The 17,624-nt window shown below is 42.7% G+C and overlaps 1 protein-coding gene across 2 annotated transcripts in view; it reads left to right on the top strand.

Moving 5' to 3' along the window:
• Positions 1-17,624, top strand: part of LOC107282454 (serine/threonine-protein kinase BRSK2) — a 59,130-nt gene that overhangs the window by 20,110 nt on the left and 21,396 nt on the right. For both annotated transcript variants that reach the window (XM_015810230.1, XM_029283013.1), the window contains exons 3-6: positions 4,713-4,798; positions 11,488-11,628; positions 14,619-14,735; positions 15,908-15,941. In XM_015810230.1, coding sequence (XP_015665716.1) covers positions 4,713-4,798; positions 11,488-11,628; positions 14,619-14,735; positions 15,908-15,941 — 378 coding nt within the window. The remainder of the gene's footprint in view (positions 1-4,712; positions 4,799-11,487; positions 11,629-14,618; positions 14,736-15,907; positions 15,942-17,624) is intronic.

Here is a 17,624-nt window from a genome sequence, read left to right as displayed (position 1 = left end):
TTTGTCCAGACGGTCTCAGTCTGCACTAGCAGAGCAAATCTTTTTCCATGTCTTTGATTTGTTCTGCAAAGTTGAATCATTTCACACGAGTGGTTCAGCTGAAGTATTTTTCTGTACAGTGGTACAGTTTTCCCCTTTCTGAATTTTGTACTAATGTGGGGGGGAAAAACACCACTGAAAAGTTCCTCCCAATACCAGATAGCTTTAGCCATAACATAAAGCAAATTGGTATTTTTTTTTAAATTGGGGCAACTGCATTTCTTTTCTTTTTTGGGGGGGGGGGAGAATCTGAAACTGCAGTGTATAGCAGAGGAGAAGCTTGCTAAATCTTTGCCTGCTCTTAATAGACGTTGGGTAAGACCCGATCAAGTGGCCAGCAGCAGGAAAGAAAAACAAACCACAGAAAGATATGGAAGAGGGTTTATACCAAATTGAGCGCCTTGTGTTTGCCAGTTAATGTCCTGGCAAGTACTTGGAGGGCAAGCTGACAAGCTGATAAAAGACAAGTGGGTGACAGACCAAGATCTTGCCTGGAGGCCCCGAGCAAAGACTAGTTGCCTGCTTTCAGCAGCAGAATGACAGACTCAAAGAAATGAATCTTTATTTTCATCTGTAGTGCATTTGCATGTCCTTCTAGCTTCACCTTAGGAAAGGGGGCTCCTGGGCTGGAGTTCCACCCCTGACTGGAAGATAGCTCCTTCTTAATAACAGCCTTTTTTTCAGAAGCCATAGGAAAATCCAAAGTAACTTAGTTGTGTGGGGGGCTCCTCTGTACCCAGGAGTTTATCATCTTTGGTGCATAACTAGGGAGTCCTCTTAGAGCAGTGGTGGCGAACTTATGGCACACGTGCCAGAGGCAGCACTCAGAGTCCTCTCTGTGGGCACGCTCGCCGTGCCCCGGAGATGGCAACCGTCCCTCTTCAACCAACCGCCCACTAACTCGCCGAGGTCCCACATGGCTGGATGCATCCCAGCACCCATGCACTCGCTGGCCTCTGTGTGCAGGGGCCGATGGTGTCAGGCAGCAGCCACCCCGGCCCCTGCCTCACCTTGCCCTGTGACAATGGCACCCCGCCCTGCCTTCCCTCGCCTCACTCCGCAGGACGAGCCTCCTGCCCACCGCCCCACCTGCCAGAGACCCCCTGGATCTCCCCCAACCCTGCCCGGCCCCCACAGGCATCCCTCCCCACGAGCAACATTGAGGTGATCACGCCCACCTTAGCCACACCCACCCAGTCTGCCATGACCACCACAGCCACGCCCATGCAGTGGGCCACGCCCACCTGGCACCCGGCGATAAATAAGTGGGTTTTGGATTGCAGTTTGGGCACTCGGTCTCTAAAAGGTTCATCATCACTGTCTTAGAGTCTTGGCTCCTGCTCGATGAACAGATGGCAGCCATAACCAGGAGGGCTTTTGCCCAATTCCGTATTGTGTGCCAAGTATACCCTTTCCTGGACAGTGAGGCTCTACTCTTGGTCACTCATGCCTTGATCATCTGCCAATTGGACTATTGCAACACACGCTACATGGGGCTACCTCTGAAAAGAATCTGGAACCTTCAGCTGGTGCAGAGTGTGTCGGTGCGAGCCCTACTGGGTGCCTGAAAAAGGGCACATATATAACATCCTTGCTCTGGATTTGCAATGGGTACCAGTTTGCTTCTGGGTCCAATCCAAGGCGTTGGTCATCACCTATAAAGCCCTACATGGCATAGGGTCAGATTACTTAGAAAACTGGCTTCATCCCATCTCATCATCCCATCTCTGCCACTGCCCTCGCATTGTGGAGCATCCTGCCCTCAGAGGGGAAGAAAGCCCCCAATCTCTTGGCCTTTAGCAATGGGTCAAATCTTGGCTCTGCAGCCTTGAGTGGGGGGGCACAGAGGACTACTCAATTATGGGACTGACTAGTCCCAGGAGAGCCACCTCCACCTTGTAGTAACCAATGTTAAATGGCCATCTTAGGACTTTTGCCCTTTTGATGTTTAATTGTCATTAGTCTATAATTGAATTTTTTAAAAATTCTAATTTAATTTTAATATTTATACTTTGTTTTATTTATTGATTATATTACCCCTCTTTGAGAGAGATGGGCAGTTTAGAAATATAAGATATAAATAAATAAACTCCAGATGACCTTAGTGACTCCTTAATATATCTAATTGTTCCCTAAATAATGCTTCTTGTTCAGTTCAGTCTTCAACCAGCCTTTACAATAAAAAAAAAAGTACAGTAAAATAGAGAAATGGTTTAAAACAACAATTTGTTATTGGGAAAGGGAAAAAATAATAGGGCAACAAAACAATATGTGGTATCGAATTAAAAGTTTTGCACAGTTGTATAACTTGTTGAAGATATTGGCCCACCTGATCTGTATGTATGAGGTTAGCATCTTTAAAAATAATAAACATAAAATTTATCTGTGTGGCCCTCATATTTGTAAATGATTGTGTGCAGTTGTAGTTAGATAACTCAGTTTCTTTTTTCCTTTCCTTTCCCTTTCTTTCCCTTTCTTTTCCTTTCCTTCTCTTCTCTTCTCTTCCCCCTCCCCTCTTCTCTTTCCTTCCCCTCCTCCCCTCCCCTCCTTTCCCTTCCCCTCCCCTCCTCTTTCCCTCCTCTCCTTTCCCCTCCCCTGCTCTCCTTCTTTCTCTTCTCTTCTCTTCTCTTCTCTTCTCTTCTCTTCTCTTCTCTTCTCTTCTCTTCTCTCCTATCCTATCCTATCCTATCCTATCCTATCCTATCCTATCCTATTATTTTCTCCTTCCCTTTCACCTTTCCTTTCCTTCCACCCTCCCCCCTTTTTTCCCCTCTTTTCCTTTTTCTTTTTCCAAGGGTGCCTTTGGGGTATGATGCTCTACTCTGGAGTCCATGGCTAAATCTCAACATCCCATACATTTGAGTAGGATTAAACACACTAAGACTACATAACCCAACACCCAGCTTCTTTGTTATAATAACTGTTTATGAGACATGATTACTTGTGTGGCACATGTGCTATTCTGTGATGGCTGTTCACTATTCATACAGAAAATGTTAGTAGTCTGCTCTTGATTACACTAGAATTTTCCCCTCCCAGTGATGGGATTTAGATTGACTTCCAGATGAATGTTTAATCCTAAATGATGCAATCAAGACCAGTACCTGATCCAGCATGCTACAATATCCCTGCCTGATTAAAAGACCACTCAAGGGAATAGGCAGTTTGCATGCATAAATTGCTTCCATTTCTTTCCTGTTTGTTCATTTATCAAATTTATATAGCCACCCATCCCACAAAATTTACTCTAAGGGGTGTACAACAAATCTAAAAAGTTCATTAAGAAATATTAGACTATCATTATTGTAATAATTATTAAAACATAAAAAACTATAAAAATAATTGAACTTAAAAGGAAGGAAGAGTAGGTGGAGAGATACCAGTATTAGTCTAGCCGGAAGGACCCAGAGATTGCAAGGGAAGCACTGTTTATGCAGAGTAGACCAAGGAATTAGTTTTCCAAACCTCAATTTTATTTATTTATTTATTTATTTATTTATCAAATTTATATAGCTACTCATCTTACCCAAAGTGACTCTAGGTGGCATACAACAATGAAAATAAACATATAAAAACAGTGATTTTATTTATTTTCTGCCTGCCTGCCTGCCTGCCTGCCTGCCTGCCTGCCTGCCTGCCTGCCTGCCTGCCTGCCTGCCTGCCTGCTATCTATCTATCTATCTATCTATCTATCTATCTATCTATCTATCTATCTATCTATCTATCTATCTATCTATATCACATCCTGGACAAAAACTTTCAATTTCTCCCCTCAGGAGGCCACTGTAGGGCATTGCATGCCAAAACAACTAGCCACAAAGCGGTTTTTTACCCCCATGCCATCACTCTGCTGAATACCTAACTCCCACAGCACTGTCTTATGCCTAAGGATATCTAACCATGTAGTGGGACTGTATTACTATTATCCTTGTCATCTTTCCTACTTCTATTGGCATCTAATGACTATCACTTTGCTAGTTGTATCTTATAATTTATGATTGCATCTTATGATTTATGACTTCAGGGGACACTTTCTGTGATACATGTCTGTAACTATTCCTTCAGGATATTGTGGTTTCATAGGCTTGATGAATGCATCACCTGGCAGGACAACACAGCCACTCATGATTCAAAGAAATTATCATAAAACCAGGGAAAGAAAAACAAAAACCTGGCATATGAAGAAAACAGCAAAATAATGTAGTAGGGAATAAGTGACATGAATATGAACCAATGGGAAAAATCCTTGTCTCCATCTGCTTCGAGCTCTGCATCCTAGGACACAAAGAGAATTTTATTTTATTGATTTATTTATTAAATTTATATCCCACCCATCTCACTGTGACTCCTCTTATCCCTGTACATATAAACACTCGGAAAGGGACAAATCGCTGCAGACAACTTGGCCTTGCACGGCAATTTAACAATTCAGTGTAATTATTTAAAATATTTTAATTTTTGTCATTCATATTTTATTTTGTCCCTGTTTTCGCATCCCTTCTTTAATGATTCTATTCCACCATTTCTTTGATATTAGTGTAACTCTTGTCCCGGAGCGTCTCACGGTGAGTTGGCTGTGGCTACTTGGCCGCGGCACGTTGGCCGTGACAAGTTGAGTACGGCAAATTGTCACAGACCCACAAACACTTTCTCTCTTTTTTCTTGCATTGCAGGTGGAACGGGAAATTGCCATTCTGAAGTTGATTGAACACCCTCACGTACTCAAACTCCACGATGTCTACGAGAACAAAAAATACTTGTAGGTATTTATTTGCAGATCACCTCCCACTTGCAAATGGAACCCTGGATATTTACCTGCCAGAGTGAAATACAGGTAGTCCTCGACTTACAACAGTTCATTTAGTGACCACTCGAAGTTACAACGGCACTGAAAAAAGTGACTTCTGACTGATTTTCACACCTAACGACCGTGGTCACGTGATCAAAATTCAGCCACTTGGCAACTGACTCATATTTATGAGGGTTGCAGTGTCCCGGGGTCATGTGATCAACTTTTGCGAACTTCTGACAAGCAAAGTCAATGGGGAAGCCAGATTCACTTAGCAACTGTGTGGACTAACTTAAGAACTGCAGTGATTCACTTAACAACTGTGGCAAGAAAGGTGGCAAAATGGGGCAAAACTTATTTAACAGCTGTCTCATTCCGCAACAGAAATTTTAACATCAATTGTGATCGTAAGTCGAAAACTACCTGTAGTTTTTTCTAGATCAGGGGTAGGCAACCTTGGCTCTTTTATGACTTGTGGACTTCAACTCCCAGAATTCCTGAGTCCACAAGTCATAAAAGAGCCAAGGTTGCCTACCCCTGATCTAGATATTAGCCACATTCTAACCTGGAATATTGTAATCTCTTTTCATGGATTTGCTTGCTAAGGATGTTACATTCAGGAGAAATGTGGGGCTTCTTTCAAGTCGTAGATGTACTTATAGGGATTATAACTCCAGACTTATAATCATACGAATGGGTACATAAATACAATTACATGCAGACTGAAATCTACTAATAGCACAGACAACATGAAAATTGTAGTTTGAGTTTAAAATGCTTTGCAAATAATTGCCAAAGTCTACTGATTAATGTGGTGAAACAGCCCTTGATTAGCACAATGCGTAAAGTCATTAAACCAGCCATCTTCCCCAATCACCATGGTCGATGCCCCTCTCGTGTTCTTAACCATCATGTTGCCTGCAACAAACCTACACGAGATACCACTCAGGTACTATTCTACCTTCCCAAAACCTTTTTCCTGGCGTTTGGCGTTCTTGTGCCGTATAGAGGAGAGCAGGATTGGCCATTGAGGGTTGCTTCAACATTTGCCATGGGATGGTACCATTTCCACACTTGCAGCAGAGTAGTTTAGCGGGCTCAGAAGAAAGGGTGAAGCATCCATGGCTCTGTTTATGAGGAACAGCTTGGCATTCAGGAAGAACAGACAGAAGGCTCCCCTCACAGCTGGCCACCTCCTTAGCGTCTGTTGTCTGAGGCAGTGACCTCATCTTTCTGAAGACAGGGCCAGTTTTGGTACTTCTTCTTGAAGGCAGACCAAGTTAAAGGGTGATAAACAATAGCCAAAGACCGTGTGGTCTTATGGAGCTGTTCTGAAGCGGACTCTTAAGGCTTTCTTTCTCTTTTCTCCCAAAACATTTATCAATCCAATTATCCCCTTCACTCCCAGCAGATTGAGGCTACCCTCCACCCTCATCCTCGAATTTATCTGTGGTGTTATTTGAATGGGGAGGGAGAGAAGATAGCGGAAAACAGGAAACAACCATTTCCTCCAATGTTGCTGAAATAATTAAAATTCAAAAGCTTGGTTTTTGGAAAGGTGCAGGACCAATAGAAAAAAAAAGAAAGGGTTTGTGTTCCCATCTGCTTCTGAAATTCCTGGCACAAAGCGGTGGTTTCCTGGGTGGAAGATATCTATATTTCTCTTGGGTGTGAATGCTGCCAGAATGGCAGACCCACTGTGAGTTTGTGTGTGTGTGTGTGTGTGTGTGTGTGTGTGTGTGTGTGAGAGAGAGAGAGAGAGAGAGAGAGAGAGAGAGAGAGAGAGAGAGAGAGAGAGAGAGAGAGAGAGAGAGAGAGAGAGAGAGAAATTGCAGGATGGCTGTGCAACATACCAGGCGGTGCCAGAGCCCTGGCATTCTCTCCACATAAGCTTTCTTTGTCATCCTCTTCTGAATCAATGGGAGGAGATGTAAAGAGAGAGACAAAGCCATAGATAAAGAGAACGCACGAAAAAAATATATATGTATATGTGAATTGGGGAGAGGGATTATTAAATTTCAGAGTTCTCCCTACAGACCAAAGTTTTTTTTTCTTTGACCAGAATTTGTTCAGTTAAATAGCCAAATACTGTATGTAGATCTGGGGTTCTAAATGATCCCTGAAAAAGAAAATGCCATATGAATCGGATCACCCGTCTCCCTGCCCTACTAGACATTTACATTTTTAGAAGATTGTTCCCTCTACCCCCCCCCCCACTTTTTTTTGGGTTGATGTAAAAGCAAAATGAGAACCATTTTGGTGTAGTGATTAATGCAGCAGACTAGAAACTGGAAGACAATGAGTTCTAGTCCCTCTTCATACACAAAGCCAACTGAGTGACTTGGGGCCAGTCATTTTCTCTGAGCCCTAGGAAGGTGGCAATGGAAAACCATTGGGGCATGCCAGGCAATCTCTGAGAATCTGACTCGATTGAATGGAATAAAAAAAAAAGAGCAAAATGCCTTCAGCATCTCTTTGTTGGAAAGTATACCTCTGAGTCCATCATCTTCTAGGGCAACTACAGCCCCCATGCTGTCTCAGGAATTCTGGGAGTTGAAGTCCAAAGATCGTAAAGGGGCCATAGTTGCCCACCTTAGTTCTAGAGCAGGGGTGTCAAACTCAATTTCATTGAGGGCCGTATCAGCATTGTGGTTGCCCTTGGGGGACTGGGTGGGTGTGGCCAGGGTGGGTGCAGCCTACTGAGTGGGCGTGGATGGAGTGGGTATGGCCTACTGGGTGGGCATGGCCAGCTCTACATCATTCGCATCAAGGGTGCCTGTGGGGGCATGGGTAGGAGTGGGACAGATCTGAGGGTCTCTGGCAGAAGGGGGTGGGACCAAGGCAAGTGCCAAGGCATGGTCCACTGGAGGAGCCTCTCATGCCATGCGGGGGGGGCAGGATGGTGGTGCAGGCTGCCCGGAGCCCTGGGCAGCAGAGGTCAAATGCCCAGCCTGGCCCTCGAGCACCCGCGGCACCAAGCCCAGCCCCACTTCCCCAAGGGGGCACCTAGCTGCACTTACCTCCTCCTCAAGGCTGCTGCTGCTGCTGTGCTTGGTCTCCTTAGCCAGGTTGCTCATGATGGGTACGAGGGCAAAGTCAGAGGGAGGCCCATTCCCTCTCCATGGGAGTAGACCCGGCTTAGCAATAGGATGGGAGACCCCCAGGATAGGCCAGGAGAAGGGGGCAAGGGGATGGTGAAAGGGCAGCAGGGCAGGACTAAGGCAGGACTTCCCTCAGACCCTCCCTCTCCTTCTTTCCTTCTTTCCTCCCTTCCTTCCTAAGTACAGAGTGGTGGAAAATATTTGAGATGAGGGAGGGAGAAAAACAGGCAAGAAATGCAGCTGGGGAGGTGTCACCCTTCGTGAGGAATGAAGAAATGCACCATCACCTGGAAGTAGCCAGCACATGGCCCTCCTCTATTTCACATATCTGGCTTGGTGGGCTTTGGGAGAGGGGGTGCCATGAGTAGCATGAGAGTCAACATTACCTGCGCAATGCCGCCCAGCCCCCAGCCTGCCCGGTTTCGGGTAGGCAGCGGGGCGCTCTCCTCATAGCGCCGAGAGGTTGAGCTAGGCAGTGCGAAGCTCGTCAGCTTTGCACCTTGCTGCCTGCTGAAACTGGGCAGACTGGGGCTAGGCAGCATTGCACTTCTCATCAGATTCGCACCACCCAGCTCAGCTCTTGGCGCTGTGAGGAGAGCACCTCGCTGCCTGCCGAAACCCCTCCCCCGGAGCCCATCAAGCCAGGTAGATGAAGTAGGCGAGGGCCATTTGCTGGCCACTTCCAGGCGATGGTGCATTTCTTCATTCCTCACAAAGGGTGACACCTCCCCAGCATGCACCCAAAGGGCTGGGCCGACGCGGCAGGGGCTGGTTCCTTGCTGTTTCCAGACGGCCTTGTCTGGAAACAGCATAGATGGCCACCACAAAATTGTACATTGGCTCCTGGCCAGCCTGGGCCAGGGCCAAGGCAGAGGGGGCCATTCCCTCACTGTTTCCAGGATGGCTTCGCGGGCCACATGAAACCACTTTGCGGGCCGCATCTGGCCCCCTGGTCTTGTGTTTGACATGTCTGCCTTAAGGCAACGATCTCCAACCTTTCCGGCTTGGCGGGGATGGGGGGGAGGGGATGGTTCTGTACGAGTGGCGGGCAAGCATGTGTGAAGTTCCATTTGTGCGCATGCTCGCCCATCCGCTGCAGATACAAGTGGAACTGTGCGTGTGCTTGCCTGCCACTTCTGCGATCTGGGTCTGAACTGGGCCAGGGGCCAGGGATTGGGGACCTCTGCCTTAAGGAGGAGAAGAAGGAGATCCCCTGGAACCCCGTTTAGGACAGCAGAACACGAGCAAGAGAGAGGTAATCCCAAGGCTGCAATCCACTGGGAAAGATGTGTGTAGAGAGACCTTGAAATTAACACATGTTCTCTTCATCCGAAAAAAAAATGACTACATAGTGAGAAACTCAGAACTATATAATTAAGTTTTCTATTTTGGGCACCCAGGTAATTTGACTTTGACTTGACTATTTTATATGAATTGTTCAGTATCAGCAGAATCTGTGGACTTTCCCAAGGTTCAAAAGTAAAAGTAGGCAGACCTCTCCCTTAAAATACCATCAGTTTTAAAAAAAAGGATTTTTGGAAAAGTATTTCCAGCTTTTATTTTAGGTCATGTAGCTCACCTTTGCCTAATCCCACTGGCTCGAGGTGCATTTTAACACAGCCAATGGTTTTCAAAGCTACGCTAAAGTCTTTTTTTATATATTGTTATTAAAATAAACATTTATTTATTTTATTCATAAAAATTCAGTCAAATAACATTGAGAATGCCACATTTCAGGTTCAACTTTGATACGTCTCTAACTCTCTATTTTTTTTATTATTATTACTACTACTACTACTACTACTACCTGTACCCAGCCACGCGTTGCTGTGGCTCAGTCTGGTTAAATTTACGTCCAACAGATGGCACTGTTTTTCAAAAAAAGCATGTTTTTACCTGTCACAGGTGTGACATCTATATAATATAGGTATATAAAAACACGCGCGTATTCGAATGCAACGTTGTATCAAAATTTCAAAGCAATTGGTGAAGAACTTTCGGAGATTTAAGATTTTGAACAAACGAACATTTACATTTTTATTTATATAGATGATGATGATGATGATGATGATGATGATGATGATTATTACTATTATTATTATTATTATTATTATTATTATTATTATTATTATTATTATTATTATTATTATTGGAAAAATCTCTCTTAATCATAGTCCTCACTACTTATTTACTCCCCTGGAAGCTTAATTGACTTTAATGGGAGTGATTCCCTATATACTGACGTGTCAGTCTTTGGAATTCAGTCCCATCAACACTGCAGAATTTCAAATTAACTTTCAAATTAAACTTGCCTAACATTACAGTGTTCCAACTGAGGAACAGACTGCTGTCCCAATGGAAAGCTCTTTCTTATCAAAAACAGCACATGACTGTACTATGTGGAAGTGCCAGAGGTGAAAGTCATGCTCATGCACAGGTAATCCTTGACTTATGACCAGTTGCTTAATAAACCGTTCAAAGTTATAGTGGATTCCAAAAATGGAACTAATTATCTGGTTTATGAAGTTCTGATGTCCTGCCCCACCCCCTGCCGTAAAACGATTGACCAGCAGCCTGCATTGACAGATGTTTGCAACACCCTATGGTCATGTGACTGAGTTTGCAACATTTTTGCTGGAAACCAGGGTTTGCTTCTGGTTTCTGGAGAAACCACCTCACAATGATCTCAAAGGTGATCTTTCAAAAGGCAACTGGACTGTTCTTTCCTTGAGGAAGAAGAACAAAACATTTTGTTTCTCATTTTTATTCTATTTCATCCCACCCCCACCCCCCCACCCCCGATCACAACTGATGAAGCATCTTTTTCCTGAAAGGAAAAAACAGTCCAGTCGCCTTTTGAAAAAGCACCTTTGAGACAACCTGGATGATGAGAATCTCCACAGACACCTCATAGTAGACAATGGATTTGCTTAACGACTGTGGCGTTCGCTTAACAACCTTAGCGTTCACTTAACGACTACCGCAAAAGAGATCCGAAAACCGGGTCCAGTCACATGTTGACCTGCTTTACATCCATCATGGATTACGACTGAAATTGTGGACTCAATTACGGTCATAAGTCGAGGATTAACTGTATTTCGCTGCCTGTGCAGGAAACACTTTCTAGAACGCCAAGGCCAAACCCTCCTTCGATCAGAGCACACAGCTGCCACCCAGCCACCCATGTACAGCTAACTTCACACAATATTTATTAAACAGAAGTCTTTCCTATTTAAAAAAAAATGTAATCATAGCTTGAATCAGCTCTGCTTGTTCTCTGGGGCTGTGTAACAGTTGGTGATTCAATCATGGTAAAAACAATATAAAATATTTTGAATTCTTCATTTCCCCCCCCCCTTCTCTTTCCTTTTTTAGCTCTCAAGATCGAAGTGTTACATCTCTTTCTCTCTTTAGTTTTCTTTACAAAGAAAATGGTTTTTCCTTGGTTGAAATGGATTCTGGGTTTGCTTCCCATGGTGGTCTGATGGATTTTCAATTTCTTTTTAATTGTTGTCCTTGCTTCTTAGTCATGCTGTCTCTGGACTTCTAATGTGTTAGGTACCTCGTCCTGGAACACGTCTCAGGAGGTGAACTTTTCGATTACTTGGTGAAGAAAGGCCGTCTGACCCCCAAGGAAGCCAGGAAGTTTTTCCGACAAATTGTCTCAGCTTTGGATTTCTGCCATAGCTATTCTATATGGTGAGCTGACTGTTTTGTTATTATGAGCTGGTTACAATATCTCATTTTGTTCCTGCAGGAAAAGAAAGAAAAACATTTTTCTTTGAGGGTTTATTTTTCTCTATTGTTCGGGGGAGTTTCCCCACCACCACCACCACCACCACCACCTTTGTTATTTGTGTTCTATTGGTTTTTTTTTATTGTGTCTGTAGTTTTTATGCTACCGGCCACTTTGAATTATCATTGATAAAGAAAATCAATACTTATTATAGTAATTATTGTTCCTTCTCCCATCCCTGGATCCTACTGATAATTGAAATGCCAACTGACTCTTTATTAAAGAACACATTTCCCTAGGTCACCAGCTGGTTTCCTCATTTTGATCATAGCTTGATATGTAAAAATTGGGAGTGGTTGCTTTTTCTAACAAAATGTAATATCTAATATATGCAGTGGTTTCCAGACTTCCATAGTTTAAGCCCCATCCAGTTGAAGTTCTAAACACTTCATTAACATTTCAATAACTTAATAATAATAATAATAATAATAATAATAATAATAATAATAATAATAATAATAATAATAATAATAATAATAATAATAAAGTTGGAAGGGACCTTGGAGGTCATCTAGTCCAACCCCCTGCTTAGGTAGGAAACCCTATACCATTTTGGACAAATGGCTGTCCATTCTCTTCTTAAAAACTTCCAGTGTTGGAGCATTCACTGCTTCTGCAGGCAGGTTGTTCCACTAGTTAATTGTTCTAACTGTCAGGAAGTTTCTCCTTCCAGGTTGCTTCTCTCCTTGATTAGTTTCCACCCGTTGCTTCTTGTCCTGCCTTCAGGCGCCTTGGAAAATAGCTTGGCGCCCTCTTCTTTGTGGCAGCCCCTGAGATATTGGAACACTATTATCACGTCCCTCCTCATCCTTCTCTTTGTTAAACTAGACATACCCAATTCCAGCAACTGTTCCTTGTATGTTTTAGCCTCCAGTCCCCTGATCATCTTTGTTGCTCTTCTCTGTACTCTTTCTAGAGTCTCAACATCTTTTTTACATCGTGGTGCCCAAAACTGGATGCAGTATTCCAAGTGTGGCCTTACCAAGGCATTGTAAAGTGGTATTAACACTTCACGTGATCTTGATTCTATCCCTCTGTTAATGCAGCCTAGCACTGTGTTGGCTTTTTTGGCAGCTGCAGCACACAGCTGGCTCATATTTAAGTGATTGTCCACTAGGACTCCGAGATCCCTCTCACAGTTACTACTATTGAGCAAGGTATCCCCTATACTATACCTGTGCATTTGTTTTTTCTTGCCTAAATGTAGAACCTTACTTTTTTCACCATTGAATTTCATTTTGTTAGATAGTTAGATAGATACTTTTCCTACATCCCATTCATGACTTCTTGTCAGGCTCCTGGGAACCAAGAATGACAGATGGAGTTACTTCTGAGTAGTTTCCTTTATTGTTCCTCACTTATAGGCAGAAGTCTTGCCAAACTAAAGCGACTATTTGCATCACTATAGATATACTCTGGGAATTGCTAGGGAGGAGTCTTCTTAACTCTCTTTGTTGCTACCAAACTCATCATGTATCCCTCTGGAATATAGCCCCTCCCTCCTGGGAATCCAGACTACATTCCACTACACTTCTAAATCCCATCTGTGGAGTTTGTGCCATTGGCTGGGAATCACTGTTGTGCTAGCAGATGCACACCAAGCTTCATTTCAAGCACAGGAACAAGAACCAGTAAATAAGAAGTTCTCTTAGACCATCTCTACTCACATCATCTGGCATGTTCTGCATCTGTTTGTTGCTGATAGGCTATCAATCAAATCATGGAGAACATGAAATGCCATCTTCTTGATGGCCCCACAGTTCTATATTCCCATCCTGGTTGAATTAGATCTCACTTGTTTGGTATAGGCATCTATGTAAGTTTTGAAGTCGCCTCTATTCCTGGCTTCATTTAATTATGGATATATATAGTTTAACCCTGTTTATTAGATAATTTCATGTTGCTTTGTAAAAGCATATCTCTGAAACGTGGGTTATACATTGTTTTGAATTTATGAATAAATCTTTGGAAAGAATATTAGCATACAACCCATCAGAGACAAAAGTTTTCCAAACCAATAAATTTAGTAAAATCACAGTTCTAGTTTGCAGCTTCACTGAGGAGGAAGAATAAATGAGAGGTTGAAATGAGCTAACTGGGCACTCTTGGGATTAATACTTTAAGAAGTTGCTAATCCAAATACATCATACTGCACTGCTTGTTCTGCACTGCCTGTTGACTTTTAATGATCCCCCCCCCCAAATTAGCAAGGGAATCTAGTGAAATACACCGGAATATCTGATGTATCAAGGGTATGTTGTCAAGCGAACAGCCTTTGACTGTGTTACAGAGTTACCAAATTTGAGTTGCAAAACTCACGACCACCACGCTTTCTGCTATTTAATATTGTTTAATATCATAATATAAATCTAAATCTGGTAGCCCTACCCAAACTCATGCTTTTCTTCCCCATGGTTTCCTAAATTTACCAAATTTTATTGGATCATGCGACATAATAGACCATTAACATAAATTTTAATACAGATTCTCATGACGCATTAGGATAAACTGAGTTCGTTAGTTGTCAGCATTATTATGCAAACAATGTCTTATTCCACTGGGATCAAATAATGCTAAAGAACATGAGAATTGTTGAGGTCCTTGAGTCTCAATAGATTTCATAATTGTGGAGCCACAAGTCATACAATATTCAGTAGAGCACTTGCATACCACTTAAGCAAACAAAAAAAACCTCTTAATCTGTACTTCGGCAGTGTTTAAAGGGGGGGGGAAGTACTTAATACTGATCTAGTATCCCCCCACTGGGTTGAGAGCTATTCATATAATAACTTCAAGGGATTTAGTAGTACAAGTTCATGCATGTTTGTGTATGTGCATGCCCATGTGCTCTGCCACTGATTAATCTCCATGGGTTTTATTTGGGCCCCTTCAGTCACCGAGACTTGAAACCTGAGAATTTATTGCTGGATGAGAAGAACAACATTCGGATTGCAGATTTCGGCATGGCCTCCCTGCAGGTCGGAGATAGCCTGCTGGAAACAAGCTGTGGGTAAGCCATCTTCAAAACCGAGTCTTGCTGGTCTGTGATGTTGAGAGAGGTGGGAGGAAGTCAGCCACATGGCTCCTTGCATGGGTTGATTCACACATTATTGCGTGAATACCAGTGTGTTCAATGTAATGGACATGTAAAAAATGAAATGGGAAGGAGATATATGTCCAGGAACCTAGGTAAGCTGTTTCTTGACTTTAGATGGAAATACGTCTTGCTGTCACACGTTATTACTATTATTGTCATTGAAATGTAAATGAATCCGAAATATCTGCTGTTACTTTATATTTGAAATGTGAATTGCTCCTTTGCTTGCAAGTAGAGAGGAAAATTCATCAAAGATCTGCTATATGCAGGACAGAAACAGTTTTCCATCAGTGAAAATATAAATCTTATCTTCTTGGATGGGGGAACTCTTTACAGAACATCCTCCCATTTAACTCCAAATTTATTGTCTTATTAACATCCGGAGGAGATGAGATTTAGCCAACAGATGTAGTCAACTGCACGAACCATGGCTCCTTTGTGCCAGTGATGGCACTTTTTTCTTAAAACAAATGACATCTGTTGAGGAAGTTGATTCCGTGGTGCCAGAATCCCTACCAAGATTTTCCCTCCCCCTCACAGCTATAATTTCCTTTTAAAAAGCCATTCCCACAATTCATAATTGTGTAAATGTCAAGTTTAGCTTGGTCTTCAGATTTCTGTGTTAAAAGATAGGAATTTCATTTGATGGCTGCCTTTGAGCTCAAAGAAAGGACATATTTGTCTTTAGTGGGAAGGAAGAAAAGATTCCACCATTTCTAGAGATGTGGGGAAGTTGCTAAAGAAGCCACTTGTGCTAGATGTGGAATGGCCTAGAGCGGTCTTCTTCGGACCACATGGAATTGACTACAGTTCCCAGAATTCCCATCTAGCAGGATCATTGGCCACTCCCAAATTGACTCGAGGATGCCAAGGAAGGTTTGTCCTGGCACCTGAAACCCACCAAACATCTAACAGTCATGGATTTCCACAATCCATCCTAGACTGGGGAGGGTTGGTAAATCTCACAGGCTTCTCTTCACATGCTTGTTGAACCCATGGCCCTGTGGGTTAGCTTTCCTTGGCGTTTCACTCTTCCTATCTCTCTGTCTTTCTCTTTCTTTTCTGCCCCCAATGCTGGGCTGCAGTTCTCCTCACTATGCATGTCCAGAGGTGATCAAGGTAAGGATTCAGGCCTAGTGCCCTCCCCTTATCTTTTTTGGTATCTGATTCCCCCCCTCTCCCCTTGTCCAATGGATCAGGACAAGGAGCCCCTCAAAATCTGCTTTATCCTCCCTCAATTGGCACAATTTGCTTCTAGAATACATTCAATGGGAAAGATAGTTTCAAGAGAAATTATGGGAAGCAGCAATTAGAGAGAGTAAGGGCAAGTTATACATTGATATGATATTCAGGAGTAGGCAACCTTGGCTCTTTTATGACTCGTGGACTTCAACTCCCAGAATTCCTGAGCCAGTATGGCTGGCTCAGGAATTCTGGGAATTGAAGTCCATGCGTCATAAAAGAGCCAAGGTTGCCTACCCCTGTGATATGTGATATGATATGAGATATATGAGATATACATATCAGGAAAAGGTAACTTGTGGCCATCCATCCAGAACTACAACTCCCAGCCTCCATCCTTCACTATTAGGACTGCTGGGAGTTTTAAGTTAAAAAGATCCGGAGGGTCCCCCAGATTGTAAAGATGAACATACCTAAGTTTCACAGAATGACACAATACTTCAGACAACCCAAACAAATATTTTTAATAATTTAAATAACATATTTGTTTGAGTCGCAATGCACCCCAGAACAAACATAGAAGGTAGAAAACAAATCTTTTTTAAAGTAATACAGGTAGCCCTTGAGTTGTGACCATAATTAAGCCTGGAATTAGGCTCATAAGCCATACCAGTCATTAAGCAGGTCACCATATGACCGTGCCTGATTTTACAATTTTTTCCGGTGGTTGTTAAGTGAATACATAGTCCACAATGGGCCTTTTTTATTCAGACCAGAAGTAAACACCTCTTTCCGACAGAAAACTATTGTAAATTTCTGTTATGTGACAGTGGGACTCTGCAAGTGGCTTTAAATGCAAGTTGCCGAGTGCCCAAAATGTGATCACATGGCTGCAGGGGGTGGTGACTGTCAGAACTTTGAATCCATCAAAAATTCAACCTGTCATAAATCAAGGACTACCTGTAATTGAATTCTTTTAATTGTTCTAATGAGCCTGTACATATATACGTACTTTCATGCACCATGTGTATATATATAATTCTAAACTCACCAAAAAAATCTGCCCAGAAGATTTATACTGCTATCCTTCTCCCAGCTAGTAAGAATATTTTGAAGTTAAGAGGAAAGAAACTCTATCCATTCTCAAGAACATTGCTGGGGACCTTAATTCTCTGTGTTCAAGTTTGTGTGACTATTTATGTATGTTTGGGCTGAAATTTAGATTCTGCTGGGCAAGGGCACTATCCTAATTTTAAAAAAATACTGGAAAAGCCCATCACAGGAAGTCGGAGGCAAAGAAATCTCCAGATCTACATTAGAACACATGGATTTCCAAGGAATGTCAACCTAATACATGGTGATCAGATTTTGCAAACTCTCCTCAGTCAGAAAGTAAACTTTCCCCTGAGCATCTGGAGGTCTCTTCCCCTTATCTGTCTTCCCAAATGGGACACAGTGAAGAACAACTATCATTTTAGGTTGGTTTATTTTTTTTTTATTTCATGCTATAACCCAGTAATAGTTATCCCCCTTTGCAGTTGCTCTTAATGCTTGGAAAAAACCTCCCACCCTCACTTCTGATTTCTTATTTTTCATTGTTTTCTGAAATCTTCTCCCTTA

The sequence above is a fragment of the Protobothrops mucrosquamatus genome, unplaced genomic scaffold, assembly GCF_001527695.2.
Source record: "Protobothrops mucrosquamatus isolate PMUCROS unplaced genomic scaffold, P.Mucros_1.0 scaffold8, whole genome shotgun sequence".
NCBI classification, from domain to species: Eukaryota; Metazoa; Chordata; class Lepidosauria; order Squamata; family Viperidae; genus Protobothrops; species Protobothrops mucrosquamatus.
This window is presented reverse-complemented; position numbering and strand designations above follow the sequence as displayed.